Raw genomic sequence first — 17,844 nt, 5'->3', positions numbered from 1 at the left:
GATGAATTAGTTCAGTAAAAATTAATTTCTCATTAAATAAATTAATTCTTAAATTAATTGAGAAAAAATATATATTCTTTTTTTTGGTAGGAAAAAAAATATATATTCTAATAGTTTGATTTTCATATATATATATATATATATAAGTTGAATGACTCTCATTAATGGAGTTAATATTTATTATTAATTCCGTAAAACGATTTAGTGGTTACATTGGTTTTAATTGTATTAATTATCATTAATTTTCATTGAATTATTTATTTTGCCAAAATGCTAATGCAAATATGCAAAATAAATAAATACACTTTCAAATTAAGGTTAATGGTCATTTAATTCTTTTCTAATAGATTTTTTTTAATTCTTTTCTCTTCACCTCTTACAAAATTTGTGATAAAAAGGGGCCCACTAATTGACATTTATTATTAGAATCTGAAAATGCATTTCAACAACTTAATATTTTAAAATAAATTAACCAATAGCGAGCTGCCACATAAACTGAACATGTATAGCGACTAATAACATAACAGCTATTACCATTAATTAACCAAGTATGAAATATACCATGTAGAGAAATAACAACCCTCAGATGAATAATAATCAATGGCCATGATCAATCTGTAACCACTATATATTAAATTAGTACATTAAGCTTTCAACACTCTCATTTTACTCTCTTTCAATTTGTAGAGCTTGACCATAACAGAAAATAATCCAATCCAATCCAAGAAACACCCAAAAACCAATGTTTTCATCTCTAAATTCCTTAGGGAGAGAAGGATTTCTCTATCAATCACCACTTCCATCATTAAGTCAAATGGATTTCCACCATGTTGATGATTATTTGAATCATTCAAATGGATCATCATCGTCTCTGAATACCGTGGTTAATCAAGACGGTTCTAGTTTCTCCATTTATGATGCTTTGCGATATGCATCGTCCTCATCAACAAAAGTAAATTTCTGTGATTCTTATCATATGAATCAATTTGTACAAAACATCGGGCATGTTCAAGACATAAGACATTCAAATCTTTTTCTTCCTCATCATACTCCAAATCCCATTGATATTATGGGTTCAAATCAAGGCCAGATTCAAATAAACCTGCCAGAACTTAAAACGGTGTCGGATGCACGTGTCACCGATTTGCACAAGAAATCTGTGAATAGGGCTGGGAAAGGTCTCAAGAAGCAAAATATAATTAAAGGCCAGTGGGCAATCGAAGAAGATAGGTATGAAATTAGAAAAATCTGGTGCATGTTTGATGAAATTAACCTTTTTTTTCTTTGTGATATCTCATATATATGCATTTTGGAGTGAATAGGGCTGGGAAAGGTCTCAAGAAGCAAAATATAATTAAAGGCCAGTGGGCAATCGAAGAAGATAGGTATGAAATTAGAAAAATCTGGTGCATGTTTAATGAAATTAACTTTTTTTTTCTTTGTGATATCTCATATATATGCATTTTGGATCATGTTTTATAGGCTTTTGAGTCACCTAGTGCAACAGTATGGAGGGAAAAAATGGTCTCAAATTGCACAAATGTTACCCGGAAGAATCGGGAAACAGTGTAGGGAGAGATGGCACAATCATCTAAGGCCTAATATCAAGGTATAACTTAGCTATAAATCTCCATCTCCGTCACCATTTCGTTTCTGTCCATTTTTTTATGTTATAGAAATTATTTTTTTGGTATCCTTTTTGTTGTTCGTTTCCATGCTGGTGAGTTGTGTCAATTTCAGACATTATTATAAAACATAGATATTTTATTCTTTATTCTGCACCAATTGTACGTAAGTTGATTCTAAAAAAAGATTTCATACTTTTTGTGATTTAATATTAGAATTGAAGATAATATTTTTAAATTCGGTGAAATATTGGATTTTTTTTTGTCCAACTCGTATAAAATATAGTATATTTTTTATTAAAAATTAAGGTTTTATGATATGTTTTTGATTTGTTACTATTGAGTGATAAAATGACGAACATGTGAAGTGTAGATGACAAGATTCATGATCGAGAAGAAAATTTGATGAATAATTTCTCCAATTGACTCATCTTGTCAACATTAGGGGTAAAATTGCTCTTGATCCTAAAATTAAGGGTAAAATTACACAATTTTAGACGTTAGTGGTAAAATTGCTCATAGATCTACACGTTAGGGTATTTTTGCATCTTATTTTTTTTTAGGTTTTGCAAATAGAGGCAAAATCAGTTAACCCTTTTTTTTAGGTTTTGTATAAACTGTGTTATTATTTGTTTTGTACAGAAAGATTCTTGGAGCGAAGAGGAGGATAGGATACTGATAGATGCACATAAAGAAATAGGAAACAAATGGGCAGAAATTGCAAAAAGATTGCCAGGAAGTACTGAGAACACAATTAAAAATCACTGGAATGCCACAAAAAGACGGCAATATTCTAAGAGAAAGTGCAAAACTAAATATCGAAGAGAAACACTTCTTCAAGATTACATAAAGAGCTTGAACTTAGACTGTCAAGTGCCAAGTGCTGCTGAAACACCAGGTTTGAGCACGGTGCACCTCCTGCCGCAAACTGTGGAATTCAATCAGAATAATAATGTTAATAATCAAGGATTTGTTCCAAATTATGGTTTCGATGAGTTTGATGATGGAGGCTCCAACATCGAATATTTAATAGATAATCATGTTAGTTTCGAGGAACAGGATGCACCTTCCTTGGATTGTGATATTTTCGGTTTAGTTCCAAGTTAGAAGAATATTATATTGGGTGGCGATTGAAAATCAAAAACCCTATATGGATATAGTTAAAGTAGCTTAAATAAAAATTTGGAGAATGTCCGAAGCATTTTGTTTTTTTAGTGTTTATTTTGTTTAAGTACTGTAACGCACATTTTGCAATTTTTACTTAAGTTTTTTTTTAATTAATGCTTTGCTTGGACAATTTTAGAATTTTAATAATGATATATGCAGTTTTTATTTCGAATTAATTGTTTGATTTCAATTATTTTTTTAGGAGATAGAAAATAAGCATATATCAACAAGTTGAATAATTGAAAAGAAAATAAAAATAATAAATTTGTGTGGTTCAACCAGTGTTTACGTTTTCGGGAGAGGAAAATATTTTTATTGAAGTAACCAAAAAAAAACTTACGAAACCTTACAAAATTCAAGAATATACCTAAGAAATTATATAGACCTAGAATTTTTTTGTTCTAATTAATTTTGACATCACAATGAAATGTAAAATGTGTTCAATTTTTGTTATTAATAGTTTGATCCTTAACTATGAATTTTAGAGTCATCCTCCTCTCCCCATACCCCTTGGAGCCACAAATATCATACTCTATGTCCTACCAAGTCGTTATACAACTCAAATTTGATAGATCATAGATTTAGTGAACATATCAAGTAGATTCTAAAAAATATGAAGATTCTCCATCAGAATTTTCCCGGGTAAATTACATACGTGGTGTACAACATTTACCTGTTATCACACTTTGGTGTACAACCTTTAATTTTGCACACTAAAGTGTACAACCTTCTGGTGACCACCCACTAAAGTGTACAGACGGTATTTGTGACCTGTCAACACAAGTCAACGTTGCCACGTCAGCATTTTGACAACTTTAAAAGTCAAAAATTCACATCCCTAATATGGAATTACTAAAATACCCTCATCCCTTCCAAATTGAAAAAAATAGAACTCACTCCCTCTCTCCCATCCATTTCTCTCTCTAACTCTTATCTCTCTAAAAGCTTTCAATCTCTCTATCTTTGCATTTCTCTCTCTAAAAGCTTTCAATCTCTCTATCTTTCCCTTTCTCTCTCTAACTTTTCTCTCTCTAAAAGCTTTCAATCTCCGCCTTTCCAGCCAAGAGTAATCAAATTATCGCCAGAATACCAGCTTCCTCAAACAGTTCAACGGTGGAGACACAAAAAAAAATCAGAAGAGACAGACAGTTAGAAAAAACAAAGACTTGTTGGTCACTGGAGTTGCATAGACGTTTTTTACACGCTCTTCAACAACTTGATGGATCACATAGTAAGTGATTTCTCAAAACAAATAATTAACAGATTTGTTTTATATTTTTCTTAATTAAACATCAGATTAATTGAACTAATTTCTAAATTAATGCTGCTGCAACACCGAAACAAATTAGAGAGCTAGTGAAGGTGGATGGGTTAACTAATGATGAAGCCAAGAGTCATTTGCAGGTGAGTTGTTTGATAGTGTTTAATATGGTTATTTTTATGGTAATTGGAAATGGTAAATTGAAATTTAGTTTTAATTTGTTTCATAATCGTGTAAAATTTTGTGATAGAATAAAAATAGTAAATCACATGACTTAGATTTTATTATTTTAATTTTGTAACTTGTTGTAAGAATCAAATAGATAGAGAGAAAAATTAGAGAGAGAAATGGAAAGGGAGACAGATTGAAATCTTTTAGAGAGATAACAATTAGAGAGAGAAATGGAAAGGGAGAGAGAGATTGAAAGATTTTAGAGAGAGAAAGAGAAAGATAGAGAGATTGAAAGCTTTTAGAGAGAGAGAAAAGTTAGAGAGAGAAATGGAAGGGAAAGAGGGAGTGAGTTATACTTTTTTTTTTCAATTTGGAAGGGATGAGGGTATTTTAGTAATTCCATATTAGGGATGTGATTTTTTAACTTTTAAAGTGGTCAAAATGCTGATGTGGTAACGTTGACTTGCGTTGACCGGTCACAAATACCGGCTGTACACTTTAGTGGGAGGTCACCAGAAGGTTGTACACTTTAGTGTGCAAAATTAAAAGTTGTACACCAAAATGTGAAAACGGGTAAAGGTTGTACACCAAGTATGTAATTTACCCGAATTTTCCCATCATGCACAACTTTTTGAACAAAATGATATTGATATATCAATACGCTTCGTTTATTCATTCATGAAACATTTGATAATTTATCAAACGTATAACATTTTCGCTATCACAATTAATATACACAACCTCTTGTTTGTAGTCCACCAAGCAAATTTTGCAGCTATATTGCTTTTTTGTTTAAACAGTACTAAACTTCTATTATTGACGATATAACTTTATGATGCAGAAAAGCTTTCCTACTCATATTAGTATCTATGGGGCTAAAGATATTACATTTCAATAATATATTCTTATCCAAATCTTATGTATAGTAAGAATCATAATATCCAATCAAATTACTACGAGATTTTTCATATTCAAGAAAATAAAAAGAACTCCCATATAGGTACCTCAATATTCACTCTATAGCGTCTTGGTGAACTTCCTCAACACACAATATATATCGGCTAACCATAACAACCACTTGAGCCACCATAACATATACGAATGACATTGCAATAGGGGACATGTGTCATGTACTTCTCTTCTTCTTCAGACCATGGTGACATTTTAGTGCAAAGCTTAAAATAACTACTGAAAAAAATGTCATTTATAAAGGAAAAAATCATGGCTATTTGTAACTAGTAAACCCATTACAATTTCGAGTGTGACAAATAACTTGTAGTGAAGATCGAGAGACCACTCTAAACATCAAAATTGTATAGACTTTGATGATTAAATTAGTTAAACATTGAACTGCATAGAGTGAAAAAGTAGAGACCGGAAAAAGTCTTAATAATAACTTGTCCGTTCTTATGGTAGGCATTGTTTTCTTTTGGCTTAATACATCATCTGTCTCTGAACTTGTTCAAAAAGTTTGATAGGTCCCGTGAATTTCCATAATGTCTTGATAGCTCCTCAACTTGCTTATTAAGATGTAGTCAATTAATCTTTTGGTTGCAAAGAGGTAAACTCCAAACGCAAGGTGTGTTGCACGTGTTTTGAAAAATACAAATAAATTGACACGTACATGAACATTGGACATGGACTGATAGGTAGGAAAAAAAAGAAGTTAATTATTATTTTTCATCGTGAAAACCTTAACTTTGTGAATTAGGTTGTTCACTTTCGGTTGTTTTTTTAGTCTGGTACACCGGGTGGAAGAGTTATTACAATTGGAGCAAGGAACGTCAAAAATTCTACTGAAGTAATAGGAGATATTAGATTTCACCATTTCTTCGAACCCATGACCTCCCAATGCATAAATAAGCTCTCAACCACTAGGCTAAGAGCTTCACCACAATACAATTTTTTTTTTACTTTCTATAAATCCATTTAATTCAGAATACTACTATTAAAAAGTTCGAATTGATTTTGTTTTAAATGAAAGTTCAAATTAGTTTAAAATCATTTGTAGCGAAAAATTAGTTTAAAATAATTTGTATATATAATTTGTAATACAGAATCAGATATTATTTTTCCATCTCCGACCATATATAAATAAATTTTAAAAAAATTAGTTGAACGTCCTAATGTTGCGCGGTTATTTAAAATAATTTAATTTATGATTTGTAGGAATTTTCATCCGGATTAAATTTGGATTATTGGATTCAGATATTTTTCTAATTAAAAAATTAGATAATTAAAAAATTTAGTTGAATTAATTCTAGTTAACTAATTAATTAATTAGGAATCAATCTAGAACCCGTCTATCAATAAGAATTAGTTTTTTTTTTTTGAAATTTTTTCTCTATGTCAAATTTTGTTCATTTTTCAAAACTTTTGTTTTGATTCGTTCGTTTTATTTCTGGTGTTCTAGTGATAATTCGACACATACAGTTAGTGTTTGACTCATACTTTTGTTGTATCTTGGATAATGATTGTTGATTGCAGCAAAACATATCTTAAGGATACTACTCTCATCAGGCCTCATAATCTTCTTATTGTTCCTTTCATCGAGTTCATCTGAAGGTTTATTATATTCGGTTTATCATAGTTTTACCATTTATGTTCTTCCATTTAATAAAATTATTATTATGTTTTTCAATTTTTATATATATATAAGCTTAACCTAGAAAGTTATTTCTAAAAGTGACATCAACAAATGTTGATGAGTCAAACAAATTAAAATCAATACATAAAAACTCAATGGTGGTTATTAGAGAATTAAATCTCATTAATTGAATTAAATGAAATTATGTTTATTACTAATTCTGTAAAACATTTTAGTGGTTACACTAGTTTTAATTGTAATTAACATGAATTAGTTCAGTAAAAATTAATTTCTCATTAAATGAATTAATTCTTAAATTAATTTAGAAAAAATATATATTCGAGTTAATATTTATTATTAATTCCGTAAAACGATTCAGTGGTTATATTGGTTTTAATTGTTTGATTCAAAAAAGTTTAGGTAAACATTGGTTTTAATTGTGTTAATTATCATTAATTATCATTGAATTATTTATTTTGCCAAAATGTTAATGCAAATATGCAAAATAAATAAATACATTTTCAAATCAAGGTTAATGGTCATTTAATTCTTTTCTAATAATTTTTTTTTAATTCTTTTCACTTCACCTCTTACAAAATTTGGGATAAAAAAGGGTCCACCAATTGACATTTATTATTAGCATCTGGAAATGCATTTCAACAACTCAATATTTTAAAATAAATTAACCAATAGCGAGCTGCCACATAAGCTGAACATATATAACGACTAATAACAACTATTACCATTAATTAACCAAGTATGAAATATACCATGTAGAGAAATAACAACCCTCAGATGAATAATAATCAATGGCCATGATCAATCTGTAACCACTATATATTAAATTAGTACATTAAGCTTCCAACACTCTCATTTTACTCTCTTTCAATTTGTAGAGCTTGACCATAACAGAAAATAACCCAATCCAATCCAAGAAACACCCAAAAACCAATGTTTCCATCTCTAAATTCCTTAGGGAGAGAAGGATTTCTCTATCAATTACCACTTCCATCATTAAGTCAAATGGATTTCCACCATGTTGATGATTATTTGAATCATTCAAATGGATTATCATCGTCTCTGAATACCGTGGTTAATCAAGCCGGTTCTAGTTTCTCCATTTATGATGCTTTGCGATATGCATCGTCCTCATCAACAAAAGTAAATTTCTGTGATTCTTATCATACGAATCAATTTGTACAAAACATTGGACATGTTCAAGACATAAGACATTCAAATCTTTTTCTTCCGCATCATACTCCAAATCCCATTGATATTATGGGTTCAAATCAAGGCCAGATTCAAATAAACCTGTCAGAACTTAAAACGGTGTCGGATGCACGTGTCACCGATTTCCAGAAGAAATCTGTGAATAGGGCTGGGAAAGGTCTCAAGAAGCAAAATATAATTAAAGGCCAGTGGGCAATCGAAGAAGATAGGTATGAAATTAGAAAAATCTAGTGCATGTTTGATGAAATTAACTTCTTTTTTTTCTTTGTGATAACTTATATATATGCATTTTGGATCATGTTTTATAGGCTTTTGAATCACCTAGTGCAGCAATATGGAGGGAAAAAATGGTCTCAAATTGCACAAATGTTACCCGGAAGAATTGGGAAACAGTGTAGGGATAGATGGCACAATCATCTAAGGCCTAATATCAAGGTATAACTTAGCTATAAATCTCCATTTCCGTCACCATTTCGTTTCTGTCCATTTTTTTATGTTATAGAAATTATTTTTTTGGTATCATTTTTGGTGTTCGTTTCCATGCTGGTGAGTTGTGTCAATTTTAGACATTATTATACAACATAGATATTTTATTCTTTATTCTGCACCAATTGTACGTAAGTTGATTCTAAAAAAAGATTTCATACTTTTTGTGATTTAATATTAGAATTGAAGATAATATTTTTAAATTCGGTGAAATATTGGATTTTTTTGTCCAACTCGTATAAAATATAGTATATTTTTTATTTTTTTATTAAAAAATTAAGGTTTTATGATATGTTTATGATTTGTTACTATTGAGTGATAAAATGACGAACATGTGAAGTGTAGATGACAAGATTCATGACCGAGAAGAAAATTTGATGAATAATTTCTCCAATTGACTCATCTTGTCAACATTAGGGGTAAAATTGCTCTTGACCCTAAAATTAAGGCTAAAATTACACAATTTTAGACGTTAGTGGTAAAATTACTCCTAGATCTACACGTTATGGGTATTTTTGCATCTTATTTTTGTTAGGTTTTGCAAATAGAGACAAAATCAGTTAACCCTTTTTTTTAGGTTTTGTATAAACTGTGTTATTATTTGTTTTGTACAGAAAGATTCTTGGAGTGAAGAGGAGGATAGGATACTGATAGATGCACATAAAGAAATAGGAAACAAATGGACAGAAATTGCAAAAAGATTGACAGGAAGAACTGAGAACACAATTAAAAATCACTGAAATGCTACAAAAAGACGGCAATATTCTAAGAGAAAGTGCAAAACAAAATATCCAAGAGCAACACTTCTTCAAGATTACATAAAGAGCTTGAACTTAGACTCTCAAGTGCCAAGTGCTGCTGAAACACCAGGTTTGAGCACGGTGCACCTCCAGCCGCAAATCGTGGAGTTCAATCAGAATAATAATGTTAATAATCAAGGATTTGTTCCAAATTATGGTTTCGATGAGTTGGATGATGGAGGCTCCAACATCGAATATTTAATAGATAATCATGTTAGTTTCGAGGAACAGGATGCACCTTCCTTGGATTGTGATATTTTCGGTTTAGTTCCGAGTTAGAAGAATATTATATTGGGTGGCGATTGAAAATCAAAAACCCTATATGGATATAGTTAAAGTAGCTTAAGTAAAAATTTTAAGAATGTCCGAAACATTTTGTTTTTTTAGTGTTTATTTTGTTTAAGTACTATAACGCACATTTTGCAATTTTTTCTTAAATTTTTTTCTAATTAATGCTTTGCTTGGATAATTTTAGAATTTTAATTATGATATATGCAATTTTTATTTGTAATTAATTGTTTGATTTCAGTTATTTTTTTGTAGGAGATAGAAAATAGGCAAATGATATATACAGCCCTCAGGGTTGTATATAAGCATTAATTATTCACATATAACAATAAAAAAGAGAGTTTTAATTCTAAAATAAGTATTTATTTGTATTGGAAATATAATAAAATATTATGAATCTATGCATTTAAGTATTTAAGCATTAAGTATTAATAAATTTTAGGGTAAAGTTCAAATAAAACCTCTGTGGTTTCACTAATTTTCAGATAAAGGACTGTGGTTTACTTTTTGTCAAAACGAGGATTGAGGTTTTCAACTTTAACAAAATAAGGACTTTTTCGATTGATACTATTAAAATCACATTTGACGACTTCAAAAATGACATATTTTAAGAACTACTAATATTCTAAGCAACTTTAATTCTTCAACTTTTTTATTTTGAGATTGTTTAGATGATGTTTGGTAAAGAGAGAGAAAGTTAACGTTTAGAGAGAGAGAGTTCCAAAAAAGATGATTTTCGAAAATCGAAAATGTAGTTCCATAGAAAATATGAGATCGAACAACTTTAATTCTTGAAAATTTTCATTTTCAGGTCGTTAAAGATGGTTTTAATAGCATTAATCCAAGTTTGAAACCTCAATCATTGTTTTGACAAAAAGTAAACCACAGTCCTTTATCTGAAAATTAGTGAAACCACAGGGGTTTTATTTGAAATTTATCCTAAATTTTATGTATTGAAAAACTAAATGAACACTAATAATATGAATTTTTAGGTTTTTATTTACAGCTCTTAGGGCTGTAAATATCGGAACCCTAGAAAGTAAGCATATATGAACAAGTTGAATAATTGAAAAGAAAATAAAAATAATAAATTTGTGTGGTTCAACTAGTGTTTATGTTTTCGGGAGAGAAAAATATTTTTATTAAAGCAACCAAAAACAAACTTACGAAACCTTACTAAATTCAAGAATATACCTAAGAAATTATATAGAAGTAGAATTTTTTTTGTTATAATTAATTTTGACATGACAATGAAATGTAAAATGTATTGTTATTAATAGTTTGATCCTTAACTATGAATTTTAGAGTCATCCTCCTTTCCCCATACCCCTTCGAGCCACAAATATCATACTCTAAGTCCTACCAAGTCGTTATACAACTCAAACTTGATAGATCATAGATTTAGTGAACATATCAACTAGATTCTAAAAAATATGAATATTCTCCATCAGAATTTTCCCACCAATCACAACTTTTTGAACAAATGATATTGATATATCAATACGTTTCGTTTATTCATTCATGAAACATTTAATAATTTATCAAACGTATAACATTTTCGCTATCACAATTAATATACACAACCTCTTGTTTGTTGTAAGTCCACCAAGCAAATTTTGTAGCTATATTGCTTTTTTGTTTAAACAGTACTAAACCTCTATTATTGACGATACAATTTTATGATGCAAAAAAGCTTTCCTACTCATATTAGTATCAACAGGGCTAAAGATATTACATCTCAATAATCTATTCTTATTCAAATCTGATGTATAGTAAGAATCATAATATCCAACCAAATTACTACGAGATTTTTCATATTCAAGGAAATAAAAAGAACTCTCATATAAGTACCTCAATATTCGCTCTATAGCCTCCTGGTGAACTTCTTCAACACACAATATATACCGGCTAAACATAACAACCACTTGAGCCACCATAACATATACGAATGACATTGCAATAGGGGACATGTGTCATGTACTTCTCCTCTTCTTCAGACCATGGTGACATTTTAGTGCAAATCTTAAAATAACTACTAGAAAAAAATGTAATTTATAAAGGAAAAAATCATGGTTATTTGTAACTAGTAAATTGACACGTACACGAACATTGGACATGGACTGATACGTAGGAAAAAAAAAAGAAGTTAATTATTATTTTTTCATCGCGAAAGCCTTAACTTTGTGAATTAGGTTGTTCACTTTCGGTTGTTTTTTAAGTCTGGTACACCGGGAGGAAGAGTTATTACAATTGGAGCAAGGAACGTCAAAAATTCTACTAAAGTAATAGGAGATATTAGATTTCACGGTCTAAAATTTAATTAATCCCTTTTCTTTTTTCCTACATATCAGTCCAAGACCGACGTGTCTCTTACGTGTCAATTCGTTTGATTTTCCAAAGCCGTGTGCTATATACCTTCTGCATGCAGTTAATCTTTTACGATCCACTAATTAATTGACTATATTTTAAGAAAGTTGAGGGGCTATCGAGACATTTTATTGATGAGGCTATCATGACATTTTGAAAGTTCATAAGACTGATCAAACTTTTGAAAGTTCATAAGGCTGATCAAACTTTTGAGACATGAGCAGATAATGTATTAAGCCTTCTTCTTTGGGTAAATAACACCCATGACCACTGAACTTTACCCATTTTCACATTATGGCCACTGAACTTCATTTCTTCCCAGTATGGCAACTGAACTTTGCACTTTTTAACACCGGTGGCCACTCAATTTTAACTAACTTCTCAAAATGACCGTTAACGATCGATTAACGACATCAAAATGAAAATATTCAAGAATTAAAGTTGTTCAGAACGACATTTACCATGAACCCATATTTTTTATTTTCAAAAATCACATTTTTTGGAGCTTTCTCTCTCTAAAAATTCACTTTCCCTCTCATAACCAAACAATAACTAAATGACCCCAAAACAAAAAATTTCAAGAATTAAAGTTCCTTAGAATATTATTAATGCTTTGGATTTTTTATTTTTAGCCGCCAACGGACGTTTTGAGTTGTTGAGTGGCCACCGGTGTTAAAAAGTGTAAAGTTCAGTGGCCATACCGGGAAGAAATGAAGTTCAGTTGCCATAATGTGAAAATGGGTAAAATTCAGTGGCCATGGGTGTAATTTACCCCTTCTTCTTTTTATAGTGTTTGGCCCACTGCAAGTACTATGAAGTGTTTATTTACTCCATTTCCACCACCTATTTACCTACACATGTTGAAAATGAGAGTTTTAAGTGTTTGATTAGCAGATATTGTGTCCTTCAAAAACAGAGAATCTTTGTTTTTCCAATAACAACAATAAACAATAAACAGCAACAGCAAACAACAGACAAACCATTTTTTATTATGTCCAATTTTACATGGGCCTCGGCTGATGGACCTTTATCAGGCCTGACACATCATTATAAGTAAAATAGAAAATTTTGAACAAATAGTATGGGAAATTTATAGAAAAATTTAGTTTTGAAAAATAATTTGAATTATGTTAAATTATGTAAATTATTATTTTTAATATGTTTTGAGGACTGGATTTATAAATTAAGGATCTAAATATATTTTTTTAGGATTTAGAATTTTATAAACTTATATCTAGAATTTATAAATTATTAAGTAAATAATTGAATGTTATCTTTTCAATTTATTCCATTAAGTCCTTAAAATTTACAACCAATTTTTTTAAATTTAAAAGTTTAGATTCTGGATGGAAGAAATTTAGAAATGAGTGACATAATAACAATTAACAACACTTTCGGAAGCTTACTAGAACAAATTTATAGATTAATTAAAAGACTAACTATATCAATCTTTTTAACATTATAATAGCAGGAGTTGTTTATCGATATCTATCGCAAAACAATAAACAAAAGCTAAAACAAGAGAACTAAACAGACACTTATATCTATCGACCATCAACAACTGTGATTGTGACGATGTTAGCAGAACATTTCTTCTGGTTCTGCGAGGAATCGGAATCCAACCCAATTTGCCTTTCTGAAAATGCAGGCTGCTTGGGAGATGGAAGATCTACAATTTCACTATTTAGCATTGATATGACAGTTGATACAGTTGGCCTATCTTTAGCAAACTCCTGAACACACAATAATCCCACATTTATGCATCTCAAGATTTCTGCATCATTAGATGGATCGTTAAGTATTCGATCTTTTAAAGCTGCGGCGTTGCCTTCAATCCACAGCTTCCATGCCTGCAAAACACAGCATTTCAGTCCAAATTGTATAATGTGAAAAATGGGGAAATTGACACATTTAATCCAAATTAATATCTTTTTCAAAGTATTTCCGAGATTGGGGTACTTTTGATCCAATAAGCTCGTCAAACAAGCGGAGAACGACATCAACTGGTCACACTGGTGGATGAGAAAAAAATTGTTTTCTCTCATTCCATCCTTTGATCGGCCAGCTTATTGGACTAGAAGAACTTCAATCTCTGAAATAGTTTGACAGAAAATAATGCAAAATGAGAAATAGTTTAGATTTATGGTAAAAATGTGTGAATTTCTCAAAAAATGGAGTAGCAGATAGGTGATAGGATGGCCTTACAAATCCTAAAAGGCTTAAAGCTTCATCATTTTCATAAAAGCTGGTGTTTCTTCTCCCGCTAACAATCTCTAACAGCAAAACTCCGAGGCTGAAAACATCGGATTTCTCTGAAAATCTTCCTTCCATTGCATATTCAGGCGACATGTAGCCACTGTCATGTCAATGTTAAATCGCATTAAGGATTAGTTTCCAAGCTCGTAAAACAATATAAAGATTACATCAGAGCAGTACTTACTAGGTTCCGACAACCCTTTTGGTATTAGCTTGATCTTCATTGCCTCCGAAAATCCTAGCCATTCCGAAATCTGATATTTTAGGATTCAGTTCTTGGTCCAAAAGGATGTTACTTGCCTTGAGATCTCTATGAATAATTCTTAATCTAGAGTCCCTGTGAAGGTAAAGGAGACCTCGGCAAATTCCTTGAGCAATACAGAAGCGTTTTCTCCAGTCCAAAAGTTGTTTTCTTCCTGGATCTGTAGAAAGTAACAGTTTCTTGATAAGCTTAAACAAAGATGTTATTATGCTGCAGAATTGAACAGAAGGGACTAACCGAAAAGAAAGGCATCCAAACTTTTGTTTGACATGTATTCATAAACCAACATCTTTTCTTCTCCTTCAACACAGCAGCCAAAGAGTCGAACAAGATTTCGATGTTGCAGCTTTGATATGACTACAACTTCATTCATAAATTCTTCAAATCCTTGCCCAGATGCTCTTGAAAGTCTTTTAACTGCTATTTCCTGTCCATCTGGAAATTCTCCCTAAAAACGTTACATTACCTTTTAACTAGAAGTTTTACATATATGAAACTCCAATTAATGAATGGCTACTAGCATTACCTTGTATACAGGGCCAAAACCACCCTGCCCAAGCTTATTTTTAGTATGAAAGTTGTCTGTTGCAGTGATCAGCTTCTGCAAAGTGAATAGCGGTAATTCCTGGAGTTTGACCTGGTTTATGTTATCTGCATCTGTAAATGTTGTATGATTCCTTTCATTCAATAACATGCCCTTGCTTTTCTTCTTATTTCCTGTTGAGTTTGTGTGAAAAATTTATTAATCTATGTTTCATTGAAACAGATATGGATATGAAAACAGAAACGAACATCGAGAAATGATATTTGTAAAAAATATAGGAAACATGAACGTGTAATGTGTAATATGTAAACAACGGTATACCAATAAAGTTACAATAAAAAGAGTTACATAAAAGTCACATAATAATAGAGGGGAAAAAGATACTCTCATTTTCAAAGCTTGTAGAAGATGTAGTGTTAGGGATTTATATAACATGTGATTAGCATTAATCTACTTCTGAATACACATTACATCTTAGAGACGAGTTTCCAAATTCTGAAAACTAGTTTCCAAGAATTTCGGTTTCCGAAACATTTCCCAAAATGTCAAACATTTTAAAATTAAATTTTCCGTGCAACATAGGTATTAATTATGCCAAGTTGCATAGCAATGAATTTAAAAAAAAAAATTACCTCTATGCTTAGCCAGACATCTCCATAAAAGATAAGCAACAATAAGAATGCATATAATTCCTGCTGAAACTGTTACTCCAATAATTGTTTTTATTTTCCTCTTGTTCCCTGCAAACAAAAGTAGTAACATCATTTATCTGCAACTATATGAAGTTGAATATAGTGTAAGAAAGAAATGAATCAAATACCAACTAGTTCTGCATCCGCAAGGCGAATAAATATATCTGCCCCTCCGTTGGAGAATGTTTGCAAGTCGATTAAGTTTACAGTCCATGACATACAACCAAAATCAGGATAATATGAATAAGCAACACAAGTACAGTTACTCAAGCAACCTTCTTTGCATTGTTGTTCATCGGAATTCGACCATTGGGCAAAATCTGGGACTTTCATGGTCTCTAGTCTCAGAAAACCATCTTCTTTTCCCACTTCACTGCTATTTTTCATTCTATCACATTGCAAAGGAGTTCTTCTAACACAACCAGCAGTCCAGTTTCTAGTAGCCCATTCGTCTGCATTTTTTGGTTCGAAACCTTTCAGACAACTGCAGATTGGTGTATTCTGTGCATTACAGACTCCAAAAACTCCACAGAAGCCATAAACATCGCATTCTGTTGCCGGAACTTTCCAATCAGAATCCCAACTGTTTGTCCCGTTGACCAAAATATTTTCCATCAGTTCTCCTTCATGACTCAAAGCAACGTTTCTAAGAAGAGATTGATCTGCATAAGTGAAACTCAAAGAAAGAACTCCATTTGCATCTGTAGCAAGAGTGAATCCATAAAGATAAACAGAATTCATAGTGGGAATTCCAATAAAGTTCCTACCATTCCATGGACCACTTCTCCAATAAGGACGGTTATCATTCCAAACGAAAAACTGAGGAATTCCTAGAGGATCAATTCCAGCAGAGAAGCTTCCAGTGGATGGATCAAAAGGGCTTTTCCAAGAAGTTAGCATTGTCTTCTTTCCGGTTTCTTCATCAGCAGTAAGTCTCATGTCTTTGACTAGTATATTACAAGGTTGCTGAAAACTCTCCCACATACTGTTATTGTTGCTATCAAACAAGATAAGGTTTCCTTCATCATTAAGCTGTGCACTTGAATTCTGAACTCCATTTGAAACATTTGACGACCATAGAACCTGATCCAGTCCATTCAAGACAACAAGATTCCCATCTTCAGATACTTTGAGAATTCCAGAAGAATCAGTGAGCGGCTGGTTTCTGTTGGCTACCCAAATTGGAGTGATTACAGAAAGCTGATTGTACCATATTCCTGCATATCTATTTGTGGAATTCTCAGGGCTGAAAAATCCCAATTTGAAGATACTGCCTGGAGAGGTTAGGGATTCAGAATCTTTGATAAATTGAGATGATGTAATGCTATCTATCGCAGCAGTAAGATCAATAAGGATACATGCTAGTAAGATCAGAACATCTACAATTCTATAGCTACAGATTTCCATAAGTACTTGCCGGTTGAAAAGTTGTATAATTTTCATCTCTAAACTTTATAGCTACAGATTACCATTGCTAATATGCTATGTTAGGTAGGAAAATGAGCATTGTGGGCTTGAAACTGAGAATGTGAGAATGATCGCCAAATTCTCCTATTTGCAGTTTGATTTATTCAATGGAAGTTGGTGTATTTTGACCTTTCTTTCCTTTCAAAATGATGAAAGATGTGCTAATTTTACTATATATCTTGTCAGATATTTTACCAACTTAATTTGACTGATATTGAAAATGAAGACCGAAGAAGATGATGAACTTGAACAGAACAGACGAAAATATTCCTGTCTATTTTAATAGTGTTAGTCATTAATTTTTGTCCCTGTTTGTTGAGGGAGCAGGCTGACAATTTAGGGGTCTATGCAAAATAAGTAGTAATGTCCCCTTTAATATAAAATTTACTAATTGATTTATTTTATGTTAAGGTGTAAAAATACTCCTAACCTTTTGGATCAAGAGCAATTTTACTCCTAATGTCTAAAATGGTGCAATTTTACCCCTAACGTTGGAAGCCAAGAGCAATTTTACCGTTAACATTGATAAATTGGGTTAATTTGATAAATATTTCATCAAACTGTCTTCTCGATCATGAATCTTGTCATCTACACTTCACACATGCGTCATTTTATCAGTAACAAATCACAAACATATGTTG

The 17,844-nt window shown here is 31.4% G+C and overlaps 1 protein-coding gene across 1 annotated transcript; it reads right to left on the bottom strand.

Moving 5' to 3' along the window:
• Positions 1–13,338: 13,338 nt before the first annotated feature.
• Positions 13,339–17,322, bottom strand: LOC136233222 (G-type lectin S-receptor-like serine/threonine-protein kinase At1g11330). Its single transcript, XM_066022834.1, has 7 exons — positions 15,865–17,322; positions 15,677–15,784; positions 15,027–15,217; positions 14,738–14,948; positions 14,423–14,660; positions 14,188–14,338; positions 13,339–13,832 (listed from the first exon to the last, which is right to left on the bottom strand). The coding sequence occupies exons 1-7, from the start codon at positions 17,177–17,179 to the stop codon at positions 13,527–13,529; spliced, it is 2,520 nt and encodes an 839-aa protein (XP_065878906.1). The 5' UTR covers positions 17,180–17,322; the 3' UTR covers positions 13,339–13,526.
• Positions 17,323–17,844: the final 522 nt, after the last annotated feature.

This window comes from Euphorbia lathyris, chromosome 6, assembly GCF_963576675.1.
Source record: "Euphorbia lathyris chromosome 6, ddEupLath1.1, whole genome shotgun sequence".
NCBI lineage: Eukaryota > Viridiplantae > Streptophyta > Magnoliopsida > Malpighiales > Euphorbiaceae > Euphorbia > Euphorbia lathyris.
Note: the sequence above shows the minus strand (reverse complement) of the source record. Positions and strands in the feature narration are given on the sequence as shown.